The sequence below is a fragment of the Castor canadensis genome, chromosome 12, assembly GCF_047511655.1.
Source record: "Castor canadensis chromosome 12, mCasCan1.hap1v2, whole genome shotgun sequence".
In the NCBI taxonomy this organism is placed as follows: Eukaryota; Metazoa; Chordata; class Mammalia; order Rodentia; family Castoridae; genus Castor; species Castor canadensis.
The window spans coordinates 12,544,212-12,567,032 of NC_133397.1; the positions used below are offsets into that span (position 1 = coordinate 12,544,212).

General features: G+C 41.5%; 1 protein-coding gene across 1 annotated transcript in view; it reads right to left on the reverse strand.

Annotated features, from left to right (window-relative positions):
• Positions 1 to 35: 35 nt before the first annotated feature.
• Nbas (NBAS subunit of NRZ tethering complex) overlaps positions 36 to 22,821 on the reverse strand; it is a 361,792-nt gene continuing 339,006 nt past the window's right edge. Inside the window, exons 50-52 of the mRNA XM_020168280.2 lie at positions 19,585 to 19,729; positions 12,558 to 12,686; positions 36 to 440 (exon numbers count right to left, since the gene is read on the reverse strand). Of these exons, the coding sequence (XP_020023869.2) occupies positions 165 to 440; positions 12,558 to 12,686; positions 19,585 to 19,729 (550 nt within the window). The 3' untranslated portion in view covers positions 36 to 164. The remainder of the gene's footprint in view (positions 441 to 12,557; positions 12,687 to 19,584; positions 19,730 to 22,821) is intronic.

Consider the following 22,821-nt stretch of genomic DNA (forward strand, 5'->3'; position numbering starts at 1 on the left):
TAGAAAAAAGAAAAACAGCTTTAAAGATGACAGGCTGTTCATCATTTACATACAGCTTTATTTGCCACTTATTGGAAGCTCTGAGGACAATCACCACTTCTGGGAGCAGCACATAGCAGCTCTGATACTCGATTCTGTGGGAGCAGAGCCTCAGGTGGGTATGCTCACACCCAGTGCTGTGCTGCGCTGAGGGCTGTGCTGAAAGTTCTCAAGGCGCGGTGAGTTCCCTGCATGGCCAGGAGGAGTGACCCAGCTTCAGCTTCATGGCCAGCCTCCCGCAGGTGTTGAACTACTTCCTTCACATCCCAGCGCCCTTGCTGGACACTGGCCAAGAGGTGGCCAATGATGTGCGGATAGAAGGGAGTGGAGATACACTTCACCAGCAGCCTGGCATCCAGGAGCAAGGAAAGAAGTTCCTGGTCACAGTTGGCATCATTCACCTTCAAGAAAGAAGACAGGAAAAACATGAGTGGGCGCTTTGTCCTCCTTTCCCCAGGGTCACTGCCCCCTAGCGGGCTATTATGCTTAGCCTCTTGGCCTTCATCATCAAACCTACCTTTGCCCAGTTTAACAGCAGCTGCTCCAAGAAGTGCCTGGGTAGACGTGTATACCTGAGGCCACAGACACTGGGCAGCAGACTTAGTTTCCTTTAGCATAAGGAGACACTGCCATGTACCAAGATGCTGCTTTAATCGTTGCTCCAGTCACCACATATCAAGCACCAGACGTGCTCAGCACTGTACAAGGACATCGTTACTTCATTGAGCCCTCCCAATTCAACCTGTGAAACTGGCACTTTTGCCTCTCAATTTTACACATAAGGAAATGATGTGCAAGAACTCTGCTGAACATCTCAGTCAGTTGTAGAGCTGAAACTCGAATTTAGGTCATTCTTGACTTCAAGGTCTGTGCTCTTAACAACCACACTTATCATCTACCTGTCCTTTCATCATGGTCTATACTCTGTAACCCCCAGTTCTCTCTTGAAGGCAGATCCATGGAGGGGATGGGAACTTTTCAGAATAGGAAAACCTTTTTTTTTTTGCTCAGGGGAGAAAAGAAAAGTCCAGAAACCCCACTGACATAATAAGCAGAATGACCAACAGTGGGGTTTAAATTATTCTCGCTTAAGCCTCTAAGAAACTCAGCACCCATATCACCCTTTTAAAAACATTTAGAGGCTCTTCTGGCTTGCACATTCTCTGTCCTATCTTTCTTCCTGGTCTAACCTTTTTAGTTTACATATGGTTTCCCATGGCTTTCATATTTAGTTTATATTTTTCTGTTTTATATTAGTATCTACATTTTTGTAAGGCATCACATTAACACTGATCACATATTAGAAATTCTCACTTATATTAGGTGTCATGAAATAACTTCAGGACAGATTCTCCTTAATGTCACTGTACACATTTAATACTTTTGATTACTGAAAACCCAAAACTGATGTGGCATTCCAGTTAACTATTGTTTAGAACTATATTATAAAACTGTATACAATGTACTCTTTGTGCATATTCTGTGACAAACAGGTGACTGAAGATGAGGTCAACTGTGTCTCCTGGCTGCAGGATTTAAAACAAGAGAAGGACCGAGGACAAAAGTTATATTGCCACTGATGATGGTGTCTTTTTTCCCTACAACCTAGGAATTACTTAAAACCCAACATAAATGTCACCTTCAATGCCACTTTCTTGATGGGATTTTCTTTAGCTCTCTTGGACAAACTCATTGCTCCTTCTTCCATGCCCCCTAGGCACTGGACGCACACAACTTCACACTGCACTATGGTGACTTCTATGTCTGCCTCTCCTGTCAGATGGGAAAGTCTTGAGGGTATGAGGGTTTTATTGTCTTCCTGTGTCAGCATCCCATAGTTGATGGTCATTAAAATGCTGAATGAACCTACATTACTAAACTCTGTCATAGTTTTGTAAATGCCACAAGTATATGATAAAGACCCTGTCTCAGTAGCTCTCCCACAAGAGCTACATGCTAGCATCAAGAAGTGTCTCTGCCTACCTAGGGTGACCTTCATGACTCTTGCACATACTACTCACCCACATTTGACCAAGGAAGATACTTAACTGGATTCCACTTGGGATTGCTTTGATTGCTTCTGGAGGCCATGTGGCAGGAAAAGCAAATGGTGCATGAGACTAGCTTTCCTGCTTACAGGGCCACAAGAGCTTCCACCAAGCTCTGCAGAGCTTCCTGGGAGCTGTGAAGAGCTTTCCTCCATCGTTTCTACAACTAAAAACATGAATCTTAAATCCCACACAGCTGCTGCCTTGCCACTATGGGGTAGACTGCACACCTTCACATCTTAGACCCCACAGGCATGTCACCTCTCAGCCTCATTTAACAGGTGAATGTCATTCAATTCTAACCTCATTTAATAAATGAATGGCATGTGGCTACTGTGTGATAGAGCAGGACTAGGAGCTCATCTCTGATGAGTTTCTTGTTTACTCTGTTCCCCTCAGAACACGAGCTCCTCAAGGGTGAAGATCTCATTGTCTTTATTCACCCCTGCACCCCATTCCCAGAGTGGTTGACCACTGGCAAGGAGAGAGCCAAGATTTGTGGATTAAGTACAAGAATGTATGAATCACTCCAGACCACACTGTTTCACTCTATGCTGCTGCCCGTGTGTGTGCATATGTGAGCATTCACTCACTCAAAGACATGTACACAACCGGAGGGCATCTAGTTTACTGTTATTCTGGTTCAACCTTAAAAATAAAGAATTCTTCAATCTATGCCTCTAGGAGAGCACAGGATATGTGCTAGGATGCCACAGGCAACTGCTTGATGAAATCCATGGATAAAAGGCTCAGGTCTAAACACCTCAAGGTACTTCTTTCTTTGTGTCGCTGAATAAGTTTTCAAGGCTGGGACACCTTTGTTTTTCTTTTGGTTTACTCACGACCCTCCTCTGGGGCCCTGACAGACTCCATGGAAGGGAGCCATAGATCCCACTAGCTAAAGGAAGAGACAGGTCTGTCAACACCAGCATGGCTGCTCTTCTCACTCCCCTCCTGGTCTGTGACATCCTTCAAGTCTGTTTCTGGTGGGATGGACCCAGCTTTCTATGAGCTGCCCAAATCCTGGCAGGGAGCAAGCAGGGATGGGCAGGGGAAGGACAAGCTGCCTCTTCTCCAAAAGCTTGCTGTTCACAGTTTGGGCTGAGAAAGCTGAAGGCTGCAGTCATGGAAATGACCACAGTGAGCTTGGGCAGTGGTCAGGGAAAGGTTTGTGGGTAAATTTTGGTTCAGCTTCTAATAAACAACTACTCTATTTTTCTGCCTGGTTCGGTTTATTGCAGGAAGTGCAAAATGGACAGAATATACTTTATAATTGTTATTTGCAAGAAGAACACTAGCGACCATTACTGTGAATATATCTGGAATAAAACAGAATGAAAGAATTAAGGAAGAAATGGGTTTTGTGTGACCGATTCCAACAACTGCATTTGAAAGTAGGAAAGTAGAGTCTGAGGGTCAGAGAAAAATGGACAGCCCCAGGCTGGAGCCAGGACAGTCCTCTCCACACACCAGGCCACCTGTTGCCAGGGCACCAAGGCCAGGTGCCCTTCCCTCAGCACAGCCAAGTGCCAGGTGTCCCATAGCATTGGCAGGCACTTGACATAATCACCTCACTGCTCAGCTGCTGGATTTATTTGGCCTGAAGTTTTCTTTACTTTCCTTGTTTTTGACTAAAATTCTAACTAAAGGTACTAAAAATCTGGTACTATTACCACAGATGCCTGGTTCTGTTTTTACCATCCATTATGCATTTTAACCACTTTAGAAAAAAAGAAAAACATGAATGTAGTTTGACAAAAGATAGAAGTCATCCAAATCTAGACCACCATGAGAGAATGACATTGCCTTCTTGTGCTCTCTAGCAACCATCCATTTGCAGAGATGTTTTCCACAATGGATCATGTGGTATTTGTATTCTCAATATATGCTAAGAATATTTTTATATAGTTTTATTCTTACATTTTGTAATGGCTCAAAAATAGTCTATTTAATGGATGTTACCAGTTACTTAACATGTGCTATAAAATTTCACCTATTAGTAATTGTTTCAGATTATTGAAATGCTACAATGAATGTTTTTTATGCACAACTTTCTTCTTTATTTGAATTATTTCCACACGATAAATTATCAGGAGAGACATTTTGGGGTATTGTGAACTGAACTGTGTCACTCCCAACAAAAAAAAATTCCTATGTTGAAGTCTTAACTCCCAATACCTCAGAACTTGACTGTATTTGGAGACAGGGCCTTTAAAGAGGCAATAAAGGTTAAATGAGGTTACCAGGATGATTTCTAACCCACTATAACTGGTGTCTTTATAAGAACAGAATATCAAGACACACACATATAATTAAGGTCAACCACGAGACAACACAGGGAGAAGATAAAGGTCTATGAGCCAAGGCAAGAGGCCTCAGAAGAAACCAACCCTGGTATTGGACTTCCAGTCTTCAGAATTTTGAAAGAAAATAAAGATCTGTCATTAAAATCACTCAGTTTATGGAACCCTGTTAAGACAGCCCTAGCAAACTACTATAGTACCTGGGGCAAAGTACCTGAACTCTTTTCTGACTCTGAACATGAACTCAACTGCAACCACGTAAGGAGGGCAAACTGCCAGGCAACGTTGCTGACAGCAGTGTCAAAGTGCCACTGCTACCACAAGCTGCTCAGCATATCATATTTAGAAAAGGAAAATCATTTGCAAATTTTTTTAGGAGATAAATAATGGTACCTCATGGCTGCTTCCTTTCTTTCCTTCCTTTCTTTCCTCCTTTTCTTCCCTCCATCCTTCTGTACCCTTTTCTCTGTTTTGGAACAAGGTCTCACTGTGTAACTCAGACTGGCCTGGAACTCACAATCTAGCCCAGGCTGGCTTTGATGGCTACTTTATTTTGAATTTTTTCATTTGAGAGAATGAATTTTTCCCCATATATTTCCTATCACTTTTGGTTTTTTTGTTGGGGAAATATGCTCATTTAGTGAAGTTGGTACATGTTCCTTTTATATGTGAGGGAGTTGTGTGACTTAAATATTAACCCTGGTGTTAGTTATAATGAACATTCTGTGTGTCATTTACAATTCCATTTGAGTTGTATTTTGTTACAGAGCAGTTTTATATTTTCAGATTGTTACAAAAGGATCTATTGCTTTATGGTTTGTTCTGTTGCTTTCAAACTTAAGTTTTAATTCTTTGAAGGAACACACACACATTTCTGATTTTTACCAAATGTTTAAGACTCTTAAATTGACCAGGAATTGACTTTGGTATATGGTCTTGGAAAAGTCACAACATCCCTGGCTTTGGCTTAATTGGTGTATTAAGGAGAAAACATATTCTGTAATCCTGGGACGCAATTTGGCAGTTTGAAGTGAACATGAGTCCAGTGTAGAAGGGGGAGTTGCTTTAATTTCCCTTACCAGCAACTTTGAATTAGAGTGAGAGACAGACTGGTGGTATGAAAAGAAGATGGCCTTTTGGGTTAAAGACCAATTTCCAATCCTAGTTCCTTCACTGAACAGTTGAGTGACCTTGCTAAGGACAGTCTCTAAGCTCCAGTTTCCACATCAAAAACACAAACGGTCTGCCAGGCTGGGAGACAATAAAAGCTTTTAAGTGCCTAGCACAAAGCCTGGTGAAAAGTCCAAGCTCAGTAAATTGCTGAAGCTATTATACTCAAACAGATCTGGAATAAAGGATTTTCTAGAAGGGGAGGGACTCCCTTATATTTATCACAAGATAAGTAAAATGCTCGCTATCTCTTTCAGAGATGGTTTTTTTGTGTGTGTTAATGATTAGTTTTTGAGAATAAATGAAACTTTGCAGATCTTGGGAAAGAAATCTGTTAAAGCACAAAGCACTATTGTCTTCCAACCCATTAAAATGTTATCTGCTTAATTCCTCTTTCAACAATAGGTAATGAACCTTCTCTGAATTAAAATCTTTGATTTTATGGATTTGCATCAAGCTAAGAGTAATTACAGTAATGAGGTAAGCTGAAATTCCAGTAGCATAATATATGCAGGACCTCATTTCAATTACTTTAAAGAAGATTATTTAATGTTATTTCACTGCTTACTTTAGGGAAGAATATTTGTCTTTTTATATATACTATCACTTAATAAAAGTTATTAAAAATATTAACTATACCCAAGCCTTGTATGCACATATGAATAATAAAACAATAAAAAAAAAGTCAAGGTCATCAAAAAAAAAAAAAAAAAAAAAAAAAAGAAAAATCAACTATAAACCAGGCATGAAGCCACACCACTGTGGTCCCAGGCCAACCCAGACAAAAAGAATGAGACCCTATCTGAAAAAGAAACTAAAAGCAAAAGGACTAGGGTGTGACTCCAGTGGTAAACTGCTCACCTAATAAGTGTGAGGCCCTGAGTTCAATTCCAATTACCAGCACCAAAAAAAAAAAAAAAAAAAAAAGCAACACAGTATACACTTGGAATAAGAGCGTGCCCCAGATATCTGCTGCATTTTATACTGACTTTAATGTGTCAAATCCCATATTCTTGGCATACTGTCAGTTCTACTTCTGAAATGGCATCTACACTAAACCTCTTGTGAAACCAAACGTAGGACAAATCATCAGATTTATGATCTAACAAGAGAGAGAATCTTCAAAAATCCAAGCTTGATCATATCTGTGACCACAACCAAAAGTTGGTCTTTGGGGCCCCATGTCTCACTAGTTCCACACGTGTGTCAACCTCCTCTCTACCTTGCTATTTCTTATGTCAGTCTTTCCATGAGATAATTCCTTTAAACACAGGAATGATGATTTTTTTCATCTTTACAAATGTTTTCACTCTGCACACAGCACCCTGTTATATAGCAGGTTCTCAATGTGTCTGTTCACACCAAACTGGTCACCAACCACCAGAACTGTTCGAAAGTGGAACAGGTTCACCCAAGAAGTGAGCCAACTGCCTGCCACTGGAGGGATCAGTGGATATCCCTGTGAGATGCTGCTGCAGAGCCCCCTTCATTAAGACGAAATCAGCACTTAGTATGTTAAAATGACAGAAAGGAGTAGACATGCCCAAAATTCTGAGAAAAGAGCTTCGTATCCAAACAGCTGAAAGAACAGTGGTTGAAAATGAAAGGTCAGTTCAGTACCAAGTGGTATGTATCTGTAAGACACACAGGAAAGGCCTCTCTTGGTTCTCTGCATCACTTGAATCACTTAAGCCAACTTGGTTTTGATATGCTTAGAAGAAAATCAACTGACACTAATGTTTATACTCAAAAAAGGACTTTGCAGACACCAGAGAAGGTGTTAAGACCCCAACCCACTCTTCCTGCTATCATAGTACACCAGGCAAGAAGGAAAGTGTGTTGCCTGAGGTAGATGAGGGAGGCAATACTGAGGGTGTACGTTCTAGTATGGAAGAGACTCCCACCAGGGAGAAACTAGTTGGAAAACTGGATAGAGTTAAAAGGTGGAAAAAGAAAGGAAGTTTCTTGGTTTTATATAAACATGTCAGTCTACACAGGCTTCTCTGAGCATCTTTAAGTTTCTTCCTCCAACCTGGACACTGTAAATAATGATTCTAGGTTCTGGGGCCTTCATGGTAAGCGTAACAGGGCAGGGGAGGGGGTGTAGAATCACACTCATTAAACCCGTGAAGGATTGCTATGGTAAGAAAGGCCTTACTGATTCTCAGAAACTCCTCAGGGCAGGACAAAGGTCCATGCACTTAAGATGAAGTGGTGCAGGTTGCATTTAGCAGGCACTCTTGTGCTGTGAGCTCTACCCAAAATGGAACAGAGTCCCTGTCCCCAGCAGTGCTCAGACACAGCCTACAGGAGTGAGTGGGTTTAAAGAGGAAGCCCAATTGAGTAAGCTGTTGGACCAGTGTTTTTCAGTGATAATGTTACATGCTTCATGGTGCTTTCCACAATTTTATTTCCAATGTAATACAGCTTTCCTAGTTACAGTAAAAGCAGCAGCAGAGTTGAATATTGTTATGGTTTGAATACCAAATGTCTCCCATAAGCTCATGTACTGAGGCTTGGTTGCCAGTGTGTGGACTTTGGAGAAATGATTGAGTCTTGAGGGCTCCTGACCTAAACAGTGGGTTAACGCCTTGACGGTTTCACGTGATGGCATTAGTGGGAGATGGTGAAAGTGGGAGGTGGGTGGGCCTCAGTGGAGGAAGTAGGTCACTGGGGATGTGCCCTGGAAAGATGTATCTTGACCCTGCCCTCTTCTCTTTCTTTGCTTCCCAGCCACCATGAGGGTGAGCAACTAAGTACTACCTCAGACTCCCTGCCATGATGTGCTGCCTCACCACAGGCCAGAAACAATGGAGCCAACTGACCATGGACCGGAACCTCTGAAACTGTGAGCCAAACCAAATCTTCCCTCTTTTTACGTTGTTTCTCTCAAGTAACAGCAACAAGAAAGAGAGTAACGCAAGTATGCTTTTGAATGCTCGGTCTGGCTGCATTATTAGCTGTGTGACCTCTGAGTCTCAGTATTTCCATCTGTGAAGCTAGAACAGTATTTCCCTACAGGATTATTAAGAAGATAAAGTGAAGAAAGGGTAATTATGAAGATAAAGAATATGCTTATTATAACACCTGGCCAAGAAGCAGGACTTCAAAGATGGTAGTTATCATTAGCTCAGCGACAGACCCTTAACGAGGTGCTAAGGTCAGAAACACTTCCTTTCTGACCACAACCCCATGAATTACTCCTTTACTAGATATGGTAGGAATCCAGAACCCCTGGGACTTGAGGTGGGAGCAGAGGCATTGAGCAGCACCATAGAAGAAGAAGCAATGAAGTATAAAAGCTAACACACATCTGGAATCATGAAATGAGACCATTTTCAGTATGCAAAATTATTATAAATATTCAGCTGCTTACTTTGATGAAATGAGTCAATTTCTGTTCCACCTGAACAGAAATATTTTAGAGGAAATTCAAACATATGAGCATGAGTAGCCTCTTTGGAAAGAGCAAGGTTTTGAAGGTGAGCTCTCAATCTCACTGAGACTGATACAGGTAATACAGAAATCTGTACCACACAGGGCTTTAACTACACACTATTATCTCAAGGAAAGACTTTGTATTTTTGGCCCAGCAAAGAGGCTGTTGGCCATCTGTAAATGGTTACATGCTAACCACCAGAGGTGAGCAGTTTCAGAAGCACTTAGAGGAAGAAATGAGTCCTACTATTGGAGGAAAAGCCAGTACAACCTCTGCCACCAGCACTTAAACATCATCCTTGCAACTGCAAACACCTATAAAGCCGTCAGCATCTGGTAATGAACAGCGAAATAACACACACGATCAGCAAACAAGTGGGTGTGTTTTCCTCTTGGATCTGCACACTGTAGGACCGATTGCTACCAGAGGAGTCCCTTCAACAGATGTTGTTTCTTTTAATGTCAACAGGAAGTACCATCAACAGCCAATAAGGGGGAAACTAAAGTTATTGATGAACTCCAGCTCCCTATTAATGGGTAGAGTGAATGTGAAAATAAAAGCCAAAAAAGAAAGCAAAAGTTTTATATTTTTCATTACATTACCAAGGATGATTTAAAAATAGCTAGCCAGGAATCCTGCAAAAATGCCCCCTTATGTTGTTCTTTTAGAAAAGTGTAACATGACTGCATTAGTTACTTTTCTTATCACTGTGATGGAATGCTTATCAGAAACACCTTAAGGGAAAAAGACTGATTTTGCTCATGGTTTCAGTTCCTCATGGCAGGGTAGGGTGTGGCAGAGCAGTTTACATCATGGTAGATAAGAAGCAGAAGGGAGCAGAGGCAGGAAGGAGCCAGGGCAAGATATAGCCCCCAAAGACACTCCACACAGTGATCTAATTCCTCCAGCCAGGACCCATCATCAACAGTCTCACTACCTCCTAATAGTCTATTGAAATCTTTAATCTATCTATGGACTAAATCACTCATTAGGTCTGGGCCCTCACAATCTAACTGTCACTGGAAATGCCCTCACAGATACACCCAGGGCTGTGCTTTACTAATTTCCTAGGTGCTTCATAATCCAGCCAAATTTATAATCATAATGACCCTTTACTGGTGTTGAAAGACTAATGATAAACTATAATAATTTCCCGTTTCATTTCTATAGCATTCTTAAAATGACAAAACTTCAGAGATGAAGAACAGATTAGCAGTTGCCAGGGGATGCTTGATAGGCAAGGCAGGTGAAGGTGGCTCAGGCTATAATGGACACTATAAGGGAGACTTGCAATGGAACTGTTATAGATCTTGAATAGTGATGGACACAGACATCAATATGCACAAAATCACATAGAAGTAGACACACACACACACACACACACAAGAGTGTGTGGAAAACTGGAGAAATCTAAAAAAGGTCAATATACTATATTAATGTCAATATCTTGGTTATAATATTATACCATAGTCATGCAAGATTTTACTATTGGGGGAAACTGGGTGAAGAGCATAAGAGATCTGTTTACTTCTTACAACTGAATGTGAATTCAAAATGATCTTAAAATAAAAAGCTAAAAACCATTAAAAAATGGGAAGCTGCAAAACTTTAGGTCTTTGAAGGATGTAAAAGGTCTAAAGCAACTCAGCCTTTTGTTGAAACCATTTTAAGGGCACAGACAGAACAGCCTAATGTGAACAATGAAGTTAGTTTAGACAAATTACAGCTAAGTCTCATTATGGAATTCCTGTAAGTCAGGGTCTCAATGGTAGGTAAGTGAGACATCAAACAATTTATACCTGCAGCTTTGATTTTTGCCCTCATTGGGCGAAGAGGTTTTGTGCTATCATCCACCCCCAGGCAAACCATCCACAGTGTGCAGAGCAGTTTTAAAACCACATTCTTTGCCTGATGTGGCACATGGCCCTTTCAGATGACAATCTTATGAAGGTCTATTAATGCCAGTTAAAAACTACTTGTGTGTTGCAGTGTTCCTATGTACTTTCTTATTTTGTAACCACTGTGTGTGTGTGTATGTGGGGGGTTATGGGTAGAAGGTTGGTTAACAGTTCGGGATCCCTGTTCTAGTTGCAGTTCTGACAGATGCATTTGACATAAAGAATCTTTAAAATGAAAACTGATACACACTCGCCTGTGGAATCATAATCATGAGTACATCAGGAGAGCTCCACGTAGGATGAAAAGAGAAGTGTCATGTATAATTCACTACTGTTTTGTTCTCCAAGAGCCCCAGAGAGAATGCCTAAACAGAGACTAATAGTGTATGGTGGAGGGGAGGGAAAAACACACTGAAGACAGCAGCCCAGTTTTCTTCAGTTTGCCCTTCTCAATTTTTTTTGATTTATAAGAAAAAACAGACTAAGGAAAAAAAAAAACTCACTGTAATTATCAATTACAGATGAAGTTCCAAAGTCACACAACTTTTATTTTAGCACAGATAGGCAGGGAATGACCAAGAGACAAGTTCCCTCAACACTTCAGTTCAGTTCCCAAAGGGTCGTGCCTTTGGAAATATCACAGTGAGTGATCATGGGGGCGGGGGGTGGGATTCAAAGCCTCTGTAGACACTTTCACAGTATCTTAAAAACACAGCAAAGTGACTTCAGGCATCTGAGTTTTCTCCTTTTGTTCACAATGCCTGTTTCCAAACACAATTATGTTCTACTTTCTGGGTCTTCACACAAAACTTTATCTGTAACATTTTTTTTTTAAACCAGCAGTATATTTCATCATCTCTTCACTGTCTTCTGCAGTGAGCACACATTTGCTCTAGAATTCTCTTTCCTCTCTGGTTCCCAGAAGACATCCTGCCACGTTTTTGTTTAAAAAAAATATAAACAAACATACATAGTAAAATTACACGTATGTGTATATGTGTACATAAAATACACACACAATTCCAAGAATGATCTCTGAACAAAAGGGTTTCAGGAAGTATCACACAACATGGGTTGTTCAAACACAACCTTCAGCTACCTAATAATAAATTTCTCAACTTTGAAAGTTTCTTCCTCAATCATAACAACACAACCAACTTTGTGGGAGGAATCTCCACACTTGACTTCAGCATATCGGTCTTCAAGCTAGGAAGTCACTTCAATGGTGGCTTAGCTGCCAGAAGACATGAGTGCAAGATTTCGGATGGTGTCAGTGAATGCTGCTGGGAACTGCTTCTCACCTTTCATTAGTAGCTAACCAGATGCTCTCCGGGGTGGACAACTGTCTGATGCTAGGAGCTCCCTAGATTCAAATCCAAGGCAAGAAGACTGGTCTGCTGAGCCGTGAGATAATATGCTCCTTCTCTGGAAAAACTTGTTATGTATATTTATATCCTAAGCAGCTGAACAGTCTGGGTCATGGAAGTGGCACAGTAAATGTTTGTAAAACTAACAAAGATGTACTGTTTGGACAGAAGAGAGATAGCCAATGTGGTCAGAGAGTACTGTAGATAAAAGTAATTAAGCATAGTTACTGTTTTAAGAGTAAAAGTGCTAATTCATTTCTTTGAAACAAACAAAACCAGTAAACCAGGCATACCTTAGTGACAGCTGAGATTTCCTGCAGGGCCATGGCTTGCAGGCTCTCATCTCGGCTCTCAAGGAGAAGCTTCAGGGATGGGAGCAGGAGGGACTGGTGAAGCAGCAGCAGGCACAGCTCCTTTACACCCTGAAACCACAGGGGCGACACAAGCTCAGTGTGACTCAGAAGCACATGTCATCCCTGTGCAGCACCTCTCTGGATGCAGCTTTCCACTTTTGCCTATGAACATACGGTGTGCACACATGTGTAAGGCCACCAGGACCATACTGGGTATAGGTTTGGTATCCACATCACTTGCTTCATAGCAAACTGTGAATGTCTTTCCAAGCTGTCAAACATCACTTTTGGTGGCTGGATGGTACTCATTTTATGGATCTAGTGCTGTAATTTACCTTTCTAAACTCTCAGAGCACTAGCTTTCTCACAAGTCAAATGGAGGTACTTGTCTATATCTGGTTTGCAAATTTAGTATGTGTGCAAGTGTGTGTGAAAAGGAGAGGGAGGATAGGAGGGGGAGGGAGGTAGGAAGGCAGGAAAGAGGGAGAGGGAGAGAGACATTGAGTATATGGTAAATGCTTAATAATAATAGTTATTCATTGCTAACATAATATTGATATTGTTAATACCTAGTTACCATCCACTGAAACAAAGGAGATCAGCAAGTATTTTAAAACATCTTTAAAATGCTACTCTACTATCAAAGTGAGCTGCATCCTTGAAATATGCAAAATATTTTATCTTTTTTTATTTTAGGTACTGGGGGTTGGACCTCAGGCTCTGTTTTTGTTAGGCGAGTGCTGTGCACTTGAGCCACAAGATAGTCTATCTTCATGAAAACTATGTGTAGTGCAGAAAAATAAAAATGTGTGGATATCTACAAGTGTACCCCAAGTTTATTCTCAGCCTTTTATTATACTGAATGAACCTGTCATCAGAGAACAGAATTTTAAATAAACTAAGAAATGATAATCCTTTCCAACAAAAGTATAATGTACATAACAGTATAAAAGAATAAAAAAACTGAAGCTGTTTTGTCCTGCTGAGCTTACTACCTTTGGTGTCCTGACTTTAGCTAGGACACAAAGAACGGAACACTTGGACCACAGAGCAGACAATAAATGCAACCCCGTTACACTAAAGCAGGGTGTTTTGAAAAAGGACTGGAGGATCACTGTCCTCCACAGGATGATCTTCCTCCTGTGCTACTCAAACAGTAGCAGATCAGAGAAGAAAAATTCAAATATTCCTTTACATTATTATAAAGCAGAGATAAAATGAGGATGACACAAAGAAGCTCCATTTAAAGCCTAGGAGAAAGTCCTCATTGGAATTCGTGCACTGTAGATCTTTTGTTTTTACTCAGCTCCTGGAAATCAGCAAGGCCTTCAAATTTCAGAGTGGATGGCTATGCTATGCAAACTGGTGTCACAATGATCCATACAGCAGGGAAGCAGTTTGTAAAAATGTATACTGCAAGCATTATGAATTCTAATTCAGAAAAGCACTATGTATGCCTGATGGACACCCCCCCACATACCCCACGAAGTCTCAGCAAGCATCTGGGCCAAAGAGAAATGTTGATTTTTTTTTCAGCTAGGATGACAAAAGCTGCAGAAAGTATTTGGGAGGATGAAACATAAACTGTGACTGAGACTCTAGCCTGGCTGAGTCCCGACTTGCTACCTGTAACTTCTTCTTCACAGGTTTCTGCAGCACCACGGCCCACAGAGCATGCAGACAGCATGGTTCATGACAGAAACACTCTTAATTAGGGCTGCCCAATACAGGAGCCACAAGCCACCAACCAGATGTGGCTAGGACATCTAAGGGACTGTACTTTTCGTTTTGCTTCTGTCTTCATTTTAATAGTCACATGTGGCTAGTGGCTACCTTATTTACTGGAACAGCCACTGGAGGCAGACTCACTCACACCTCCAGGCCTGCACATGGGGTAGCCTCTGCCCTTTAAGACACAGCTTAAAAAAGGAACTGAAAATCCCTACCTCCTGTGGGAAGGAAACTCTGGCCATCCCAAGTTAGCACTCTATGTTCCCACTACACTTTATAAATATTTACATATTGTCTTTTGTCCTGCACTGCTGCAATTATTCATCTGTTTGTCTCTCTTGAGGGCAAGAGTATTTTTCCTTCTCTGTATTCCAAATTTACTCACTATACACTATACTTTAAAAAACTTGTATACAATTCCATAACACTCACATCTGCATACTCAGTAAGTTATTGGTGACTCGTAAACAAGCGTTCTCAGCAATTTATCATGCTTACACTAAGCACAACACTTGTCTGACCTTAGCTTTAATGACGAGTTTTATGAAGTAACTTGGATGCCCTTCTGAAGAGACATAATGGAGAGATGGCAAATGGCCAGGTAAGGGCAGCTGAGAATGCAGACGCCCTTAAGTGCTTTCTTTTTTTTAAATCTCTTAGCTAACAGTTATTGGCCAAATACTCTGATTTTTTTTTTTTGGTTGGTTTGGTTTTTTGAGACAGAATCTCGCTATATAGCTCAGACTGGCCTTGAATTCTCCATCCTCCTACCTCTGCCTCCCAAGTGCAAAATTATAGGTACATGTCCCCACGCTTACCTGCCTACTCTGTATTTAAATACTAGATCTTGTACTATGTTCATTGTGCATCTCCTCCACCATATTGCCAAAGGAGTGTTTATTAGGAAATTCATAAAGGAATGTGGAGAGCTTCAAGAAAGGCCAAAGAAACAGAGAACCACAAAACATTTCATTCAACACCTGCACAGCTCAAACTTGTCAGATCATGAGAACCCATAACACACAGACAGAGGCCTTGAATGAACAGGATGTGCCTGGGCTCACAGCTAGGCCACAACCATGGACAGTTGTTTTCCCTGTGGACTAGGATTGATGGCAATGCACTGGGGCATGGTCCCTGTGGTAGTTGCCAGGAAAACAACAGCAGTCCACCAATACTCCTTTAGTCTTTCTGTCTTCACACACCCTCCTGTTGGCCCCAAGGTGTCAGGTATCTAAAGGTGCTACAGGGTCTATAGTGGGAACACAAGGCACAAGCTTTGCAGGGATCAGTGATGCAGTGATAGTGTTGCCTAGGTTAGCAGGGCAGTTTGTGGTCTTTGCTCTCCTGCAGTTCTGGGAATGGTGTGAGCTCCCCCTGCAGCATCCTCTAGTACTGTGGTTCTGTAGATCCTAGTCAGGCAGAATCATAGCCAGCTGGGCCTGCACACTGGTGGTCACACTGCACCCTGGACAGATGGTCACAGAACATCCCTAAGACTATTGTTCTCCAGAGTCTCCAGATCATGGTGGGTCTGAGCTCTACCTCCAGGCTGCTGAAGGTGCCTCTTGGGCTATAATTTCCACCTGGAGAAGCAGCTGCTCCATTGAACTCCAACTGCTTCTTATTATGTTTCAGTATGCGCCAGCTCTTTTAGCTTTCTCCACAAATCCTCTGAGGAAGGTACTATCTTAGTCTCACCAATCAGATGAGGAAAGCAGAGTGTAGAAAGGGTAAGTGACTGAATGTCATCTGATTCTAAAAATCAAGCTCCTGGCATTATCAAAAGTGGCTCAACCATGGGGGAGAATAGTCACATTTGAGGTTTTGGAGCTGGGGGTTAGCCAGGTTCACTCATTAGTGGGGTGACATACTCCCACACAACAGCCCCATAGCATCTGTGACTCTAATTCATGCTGTGCCTCAGCAAAGTCAGGGACCTTCAGGGTCAGTCACAAATAGCTGGAAGTTGGGATTTCAGATGTGTAAATGCTAAGAACCTGCTTTATGCCAATTTCTTTTTCTACATATACCCCACTCTTGAGAATGCTTCATATATTACCATGGATACAGCTGAGAAAAAGAATACAAAACTTTAAAGATTGTGGGACACATGACCTGTGAAAAACAGTGATTTTATCTTGCTGGCAGTATTTTTCACGAGGAAAACCATCATTGCTGTAAGTAAATACCATGAGCAATAACAGGGAATCACAAAAAGGCATTCTGAAGAGTCACAGAAAAAAATGTATTAACATGGGAGTAGGGAATGGCAAAGGAGATGAAGATAAAGGTGAGTCCACCAAAGCAACATGCCATAAACAACTGGGCACACTCTTCATTAACCATGGAGGGCAACAAGGATTCTGGATTAAAAAAATAAATGATTCATGAATGACTTTCCCGCCAATGTAATATAAAATATTATGGAACTCTGAAATTAAGCTATGTAATTTTCAAATGTGATAAAATAAACTTAAGACATTTTCATTTCTTAATAATGTGCCTTCCTCTGTAACATTTAATTCATGTTTAAACACATTAACATCAATAAAAATGGTGTATACCATTTGTGAACCTCCTCTAATAAAAAAACCTAAAAAAAAAAATCAATAAATATGCCCAATGAAGAGAGAGAAACTGAGCCAGCATAAATAAATGGATGAGATATCATGGTGGTGAGAGAACATGAATAATTACCTTTCATTTCAACAAATTGGAACAGAAAGGTGATAATGACTGTCCCTGAGATGGGGTTTAATCCATTCCCTCTCCCTACCCCAAGAGAGCTGTCGATCTAGGGGCATAGTGGGCTGTGTGCTATGGATGAAGCAGCACACAGGTAGCCTAAACTCAATCTCCTTGCAGGATGGAGACACTGCAGCAGAGACAGAACAACAGTCCCCCCAAGATCATTTTCTGAGACCAGGAGATGAAGGTGAGGAGAGTGTGGTGATTTTCTTGAGTTAATGGATGGTGCATGGCCCAGTCCCAACATTAGTTATGAAAATTCCTGCATTATTAGGGCTCCTTCTTCTCTGCACGTATGCTGTTCCCTGTCCTTCCAGGGCTTCCAGTCCTAAGGAAGAGTTGGACAGACAAGGAAACCCTCTCCATGGAGGGGTATGAGGAGTGGGTCACTCTGTGTCTGAGATCAATCGGGACCGCTGTAAATTAACTTAATATGTTACTCTATTTGTCCAAGTTCTTCAACCTGGGTGTACAAGCATATTGGAAGCTGAAACATCATACCTATTTAGCATATTTAATTACCAAATCTTATTTTTTGGCAAACAAACAAACAAAAAAACCTGAAAGCACAAACTTGTGACACGTTAGTCAATGAAAAGAATAATTTTAGGGAAACCTAAAATTGAAGTGTAATGCAAAGAAGACTTACTACTGTTATGGACACTCAGAAAATACCTGTTACCTATTCCCAGGTTGCTAGCAGACAATATATGAACTGTTGATTAGCCAGCCAGAGGGATGACATCAGGGTCAAAGATGCAGAGGTCTTGTTATCAGCTAAGATAACAGCAAGATATCAGTTTGCTTTTTTTTTTTTTTGCCTTAGAAAAGTTATAATAAAACCAAACCAATAAAAATATTTAAAAAACCAAACAGATTGCTCTAGGCAATGGTAAAGGTCCTAACAACCTAACAACTGATAATTTAGAGGCTGAATTCTATAGGCCATTTTTGAAAGAAGTATTATGGAAAAGGGAAAGTTGACAATAAAATGTGTGCAACTGCATGCAGCAGATATTCCAGCATTTAACACAAAGACTTGATTGGAGGATTAGAAGCAGCATCCATTGCTTAAGGCAACTAGATCAAGAGCCTTGACCTCCATCCACTGTCATGGGTATTGGTGAGCTAAAGGAGACAGTGTAAGTGAAAGCCTGAGTGCTAGCCGACCTCAGTTAAAACACTACCAGCAGCTTGTCAGACAGTACCTTCAGATCCTAAGTAACCTAGACCGCACAGAACTGACAGTAGGACACTTCTGGTACTTGTTCCTGAACAGACAATCTCACTCTTAGTTTACACTAGGGCAAAGGTGAAGCCTTCACATACTCTTACCCTGTTGCTTACATACCCTGGTGCAGATAAGAAATTACATTGAGCCCACTGAAGGGAGTGTGCTGAATTCTGCCCTGGTGACAGAGATAATCCAACCATGGTTCCCACCCTCCAGGTGCCCTCAATATGGCAGAGCAGGTCACAGCTCAATCCCACTCCACTGAAGAAAAGGGATGCTATTTTTGGTGTTGGCACTTAAAATATTTTATAGAAAAACTGGTTGTTTGTTGGTTGGAAGACTTCCTTAAATGGATAAAATATTGTAAAATTCAATCAAAAACCACTTATCTAGTCTCTCATTCCGAAAACCATTCACTACATGTGCATTCATAGTAAGAACAGTTTCTTTCAGTGATTAGAATAAGAAGTCAAAGGATCGTATTTATGGTTTTATTTTCAAGTTTATTTCCTATCCGGTAGAAACTCAAAACCAACTAATCAATTTAATACCGTTATCCAAATGCTTAAACTTAAGACATATAAATTGTTCAAACCATACACTAATGTGGTAGGATGTGCAGCAGAGGGTTATAATTAAGAGAATGCAGAAATGTTTGTATGCACACGTCTACATATATGTATACACACACAAACACACACACAAAAGAAAATCTCTGTGACAGTCAAATAATGGGATCAAATAGAGCACAAAGGTCAAACTGGAAGTGGTTGAATTTTTACCATATGTTGCAGAAAATAAATACTGTAGTTAAGTAATTTCTTTGTAATGGTGTCAAAAAGTATGTAAAAAGCAGAGTGGTTGATTGGTTACCTGGTGAGGGGATTGCAAATGCTGCCAACAACTTTGTAACTGGCCAATTTCCGATAGATAATGCATGGGCCACCCTGACCCCTAGAACATCAACTTGGGTTAGACACAGAAGGGCATCCAGAGGGCCTGAAACTGGCTTATGCTCTGGGACTTGTAAAAGAAATATATACAGCTTCAGAGCTTTAACAGAAAGAAAACTCCTTCAAAGCATCCTTTCAGCACTGCATTTCTTAATTTGATCGGTTACAAATTATGGGCTTTATCAGTAATGGCTTAAGCTAAATGTCCTCAAGTACAGTCACTGGGATTGCTTAGAATAAGGGATTTTGACAAGAAAAAGTGTATCCCCAGGGAAAGCCACTTGAAATATCCACTCACCTCTGCAGGCAGCATCTGCTTAGTGTTATACAAAGAGCGGCAGATTTTCAACACTTCATTCCCCAATTCCTCCTTGTTCTCCACCGTGCATCTGGTCAGCATCACTGTAGCCAGTCTCAGCCATGGGTTACTGGGTATGCTGCTTCTAATGGAGAAAATGCACAGTACTGGAAGTGATTAAAGCTCTCACAACTGTGAGAAGAATTTTAATTTTTTCTATTTATTTATTTGTTATAAGTTGTACTGGAGCATACTGTGACATTTACAAAAGTTCTCGTATCATAGTTGAATTCATCCCTCCATCATTCTCCTTTATCCCCCTCCATTCCTAGAATAGTTTCTATAGGTCTCATGTTTCCATTTTTATACAAACATACATAATATTCCCACCATATTCACCTCCTTCACACTTTACTTACATCCTTCCCCTCCCACTGGTACCAATCTCCCACACAGGACCTGTTTTGCCTTCCTGTTCTCCATTTTTGAAAAGAAAAAAGAATGATATTTTTATTTGTTTAAGATAGCTACACAGGATGTTTCAGATGAGAACTTGTAACACAGAAAAGACATGCATACAGTGCACTGCCAAAGTCAGATGGGGACATGGGCTGAGGAAGCACAGGCAAGCACTAAGAAGATCACCCTGTGCCTCTGTGGTTTTCTGTATCGGGAACAGGCAGTTTGCCTGTTCCTTCCCCTCTCTGACTCCCACTCTCCCCTATTTCATGGAAATAGACAAGTTAAAGGTAAAGTCACTTCACAGCCCCAGGATTAGGGCTCTGATTTTACTAATATTTGTTAAACATTTTCTTACTACTTAGAGTCTGTTGTCAGCCAGCCACCGGTGGCTTACACCTGTAATCTTAGCGATTTGGGAGACTGCAACTGGGAGGAGTATGGATTGAGGCCAGCCTGGGCAAACAGTTTGAGAGACCCCCATTTCCAAAATAACTAGAGGAAAATGGACTGGAGGTATGGCTCAAGTGGTAGAGTGCCTGCTTTGCAAGCCTAAGTCCTGGGTTCAAACCCATTCCCACCAAAAAAAAAAAAAAAGTCTATTGTCTCCTTAGCAGAGCAGTAGATTCCAGACATTGAACAGCTAGGGGTTGTCCTCCCCTTGAAAGAATTCTATTCCTTGTCCCTTGAAAACACTTTCAAGTGTAACAGTGACAAGGGCACTGACAATACTAGCTTTTGGCAAAACCTTGCTGTATCAGCTCAAACTAACAGTCTGTGGGGACAAAGAATGCTGCTTATTTCAGGTAGCAGCAGAGCTCTAGGAGTGTTGAGTGGAGTGAGAAGTTTTCTTAAGCTCAAGAATGTGCCTCCATTCTTCTGGGCTTTTCTCTCCTGGGCCCACTCACTGTAGCACAATGGTCTGTAGCACAGTGAACCAATGGACAATGTGGCTCTGACAACAAATTATCAAAAAACATGCTTCACCAGGCAGCTGTGAGAAACTTCATGAAAACTCCACAACTTCCATAGGTGCAAATCTATTCTACTTGCATATTCCTACAAGGGACAAACACTAAAAATCAAAGTTGGTACAGGATAAGCACCCCTAATCTGAATATCTGAAATTCAAAATGCTCCAAAATATGAAACTTTTTGAGTTTTGACATGATGCCATAAATGAAAAATTTCATGCCTGACTCCATGTGACAGGTCACAATCAAACTGCAGATCCACTAAAAATGTTGTGCAAAATCACATTCAGACTGTGTATAAGAGTGAATTTTGTGTTTAGATCATTTGGGTCCCATCCACAAGTACCTCATGATGTACACACAAATATTCCAAAGTCTGAAATCTGAAACCCTTTTGGACCCAGGCATTGCAGCAAAGGGATACTCACCTTGTACTGGCACACCATCATGTACACAAAGTCTTTAACTTTAAACTTACTGTGTGGACTGGCAAGACGCCGCCATTTTCACACCATCCTTACCTCCCTCCTTCTCTCCCCCTCCCATTATTTTGGAAGTGTTAAAGTCGGACATTGGCTTGTTTAGGGAAAAAAAATGCTCAAAAGCATTTCTGATGAAAGGATCCCAGCCTACATTCTCCTGCAGGACTATCAGTTTGAGCCAGGAAGGCAAGGACAAGGGTACCACACTAACTCTGTAACAAAGGAGTCTGTCACATGCAGGTTAGCGATTTACAAGTTCCACTTTGCAGGTAACTTAAACAGTAAGCCTATACCTATGAAAATTAACAGAGATTTACCTATAAAGGCATTAGGGTTTTAAATGTAATAATTGTCTTAAGTAAAACTGCTTTGGTCCTTGTGGGAAAGTGAATGACTTTGGATAGTCAGTTTTCTAAAGGTAAAAAAGAAAGTGTACAGGCAGAGTTAACAAATCTACCAGAAGTACTGTATTTGGAATTCAGAAAAGAGGGAGTGAAGAAATCTACAATTCAACCCTCCTAATTTCCTAGCGTAGTCACGGGCCCCCACCTGCTCCACGTTGTCCTCCCCTGAAGTCTGTTAGAAACACATTTCCAGGTCCCATTCCAGAGAGTTGGAAGTTGGGACTGGGACTCAGGACCCTGCATTTAACAACCAGGTCCCAAGGCAACTGTGACAAGAGGAGTGGGGGCTGAAGGGAAGTGCTCTGTCCCCATGAACCTCAAGTCCTGTGGTGTCCACTGCAGCTTCAAATAGTGCAGGCCATTGCATGCCTGTAATCCCAGCTGCTGAGCGTCAGGAGGATCAAGAGTTCAGTCCAGGGACTGGTGGAGTATCTCAAGTGGTAAGATCACCTGCCTAGCAATTCTGAAGTCCTGAGTTCAAACTCCAGTGCCACCGAAACAAGAAAAGCAAACCAAAACAAAACCCCATCTCCTCAGTTTGTTCAGACATTCTTAAGTCTCAGCCTAGGGTTCAGGTAAAGTCTTTTCCAGATGTTCTGCAACAGTCCTAAGCTGCTCAGAGTAGTTCATCTTCACATCATCCTTAACTCTTAACACGTGGAGACACTCACTAGCCTGGGGGAGTGAGTCGTAGGGGGAGTGGGCGTCTGGGCAGGGACAATGGGCAGGTGGCAGCCAGTGGATGTGCTTGGAGGGGACATGGCCACTGCTTCCACGGGAAGCGGGACGTGCAGTGAGGTGGCTCACAGCACAGGGCTGGGGAAGCACCCCACACAGCTATGAGCAGCAGCTGCCAGGGACTGGTCAGGATCTCTCTCCTTGTTTGCTGTGTGGTGTCTGAAGTTATTTAACTTCCAA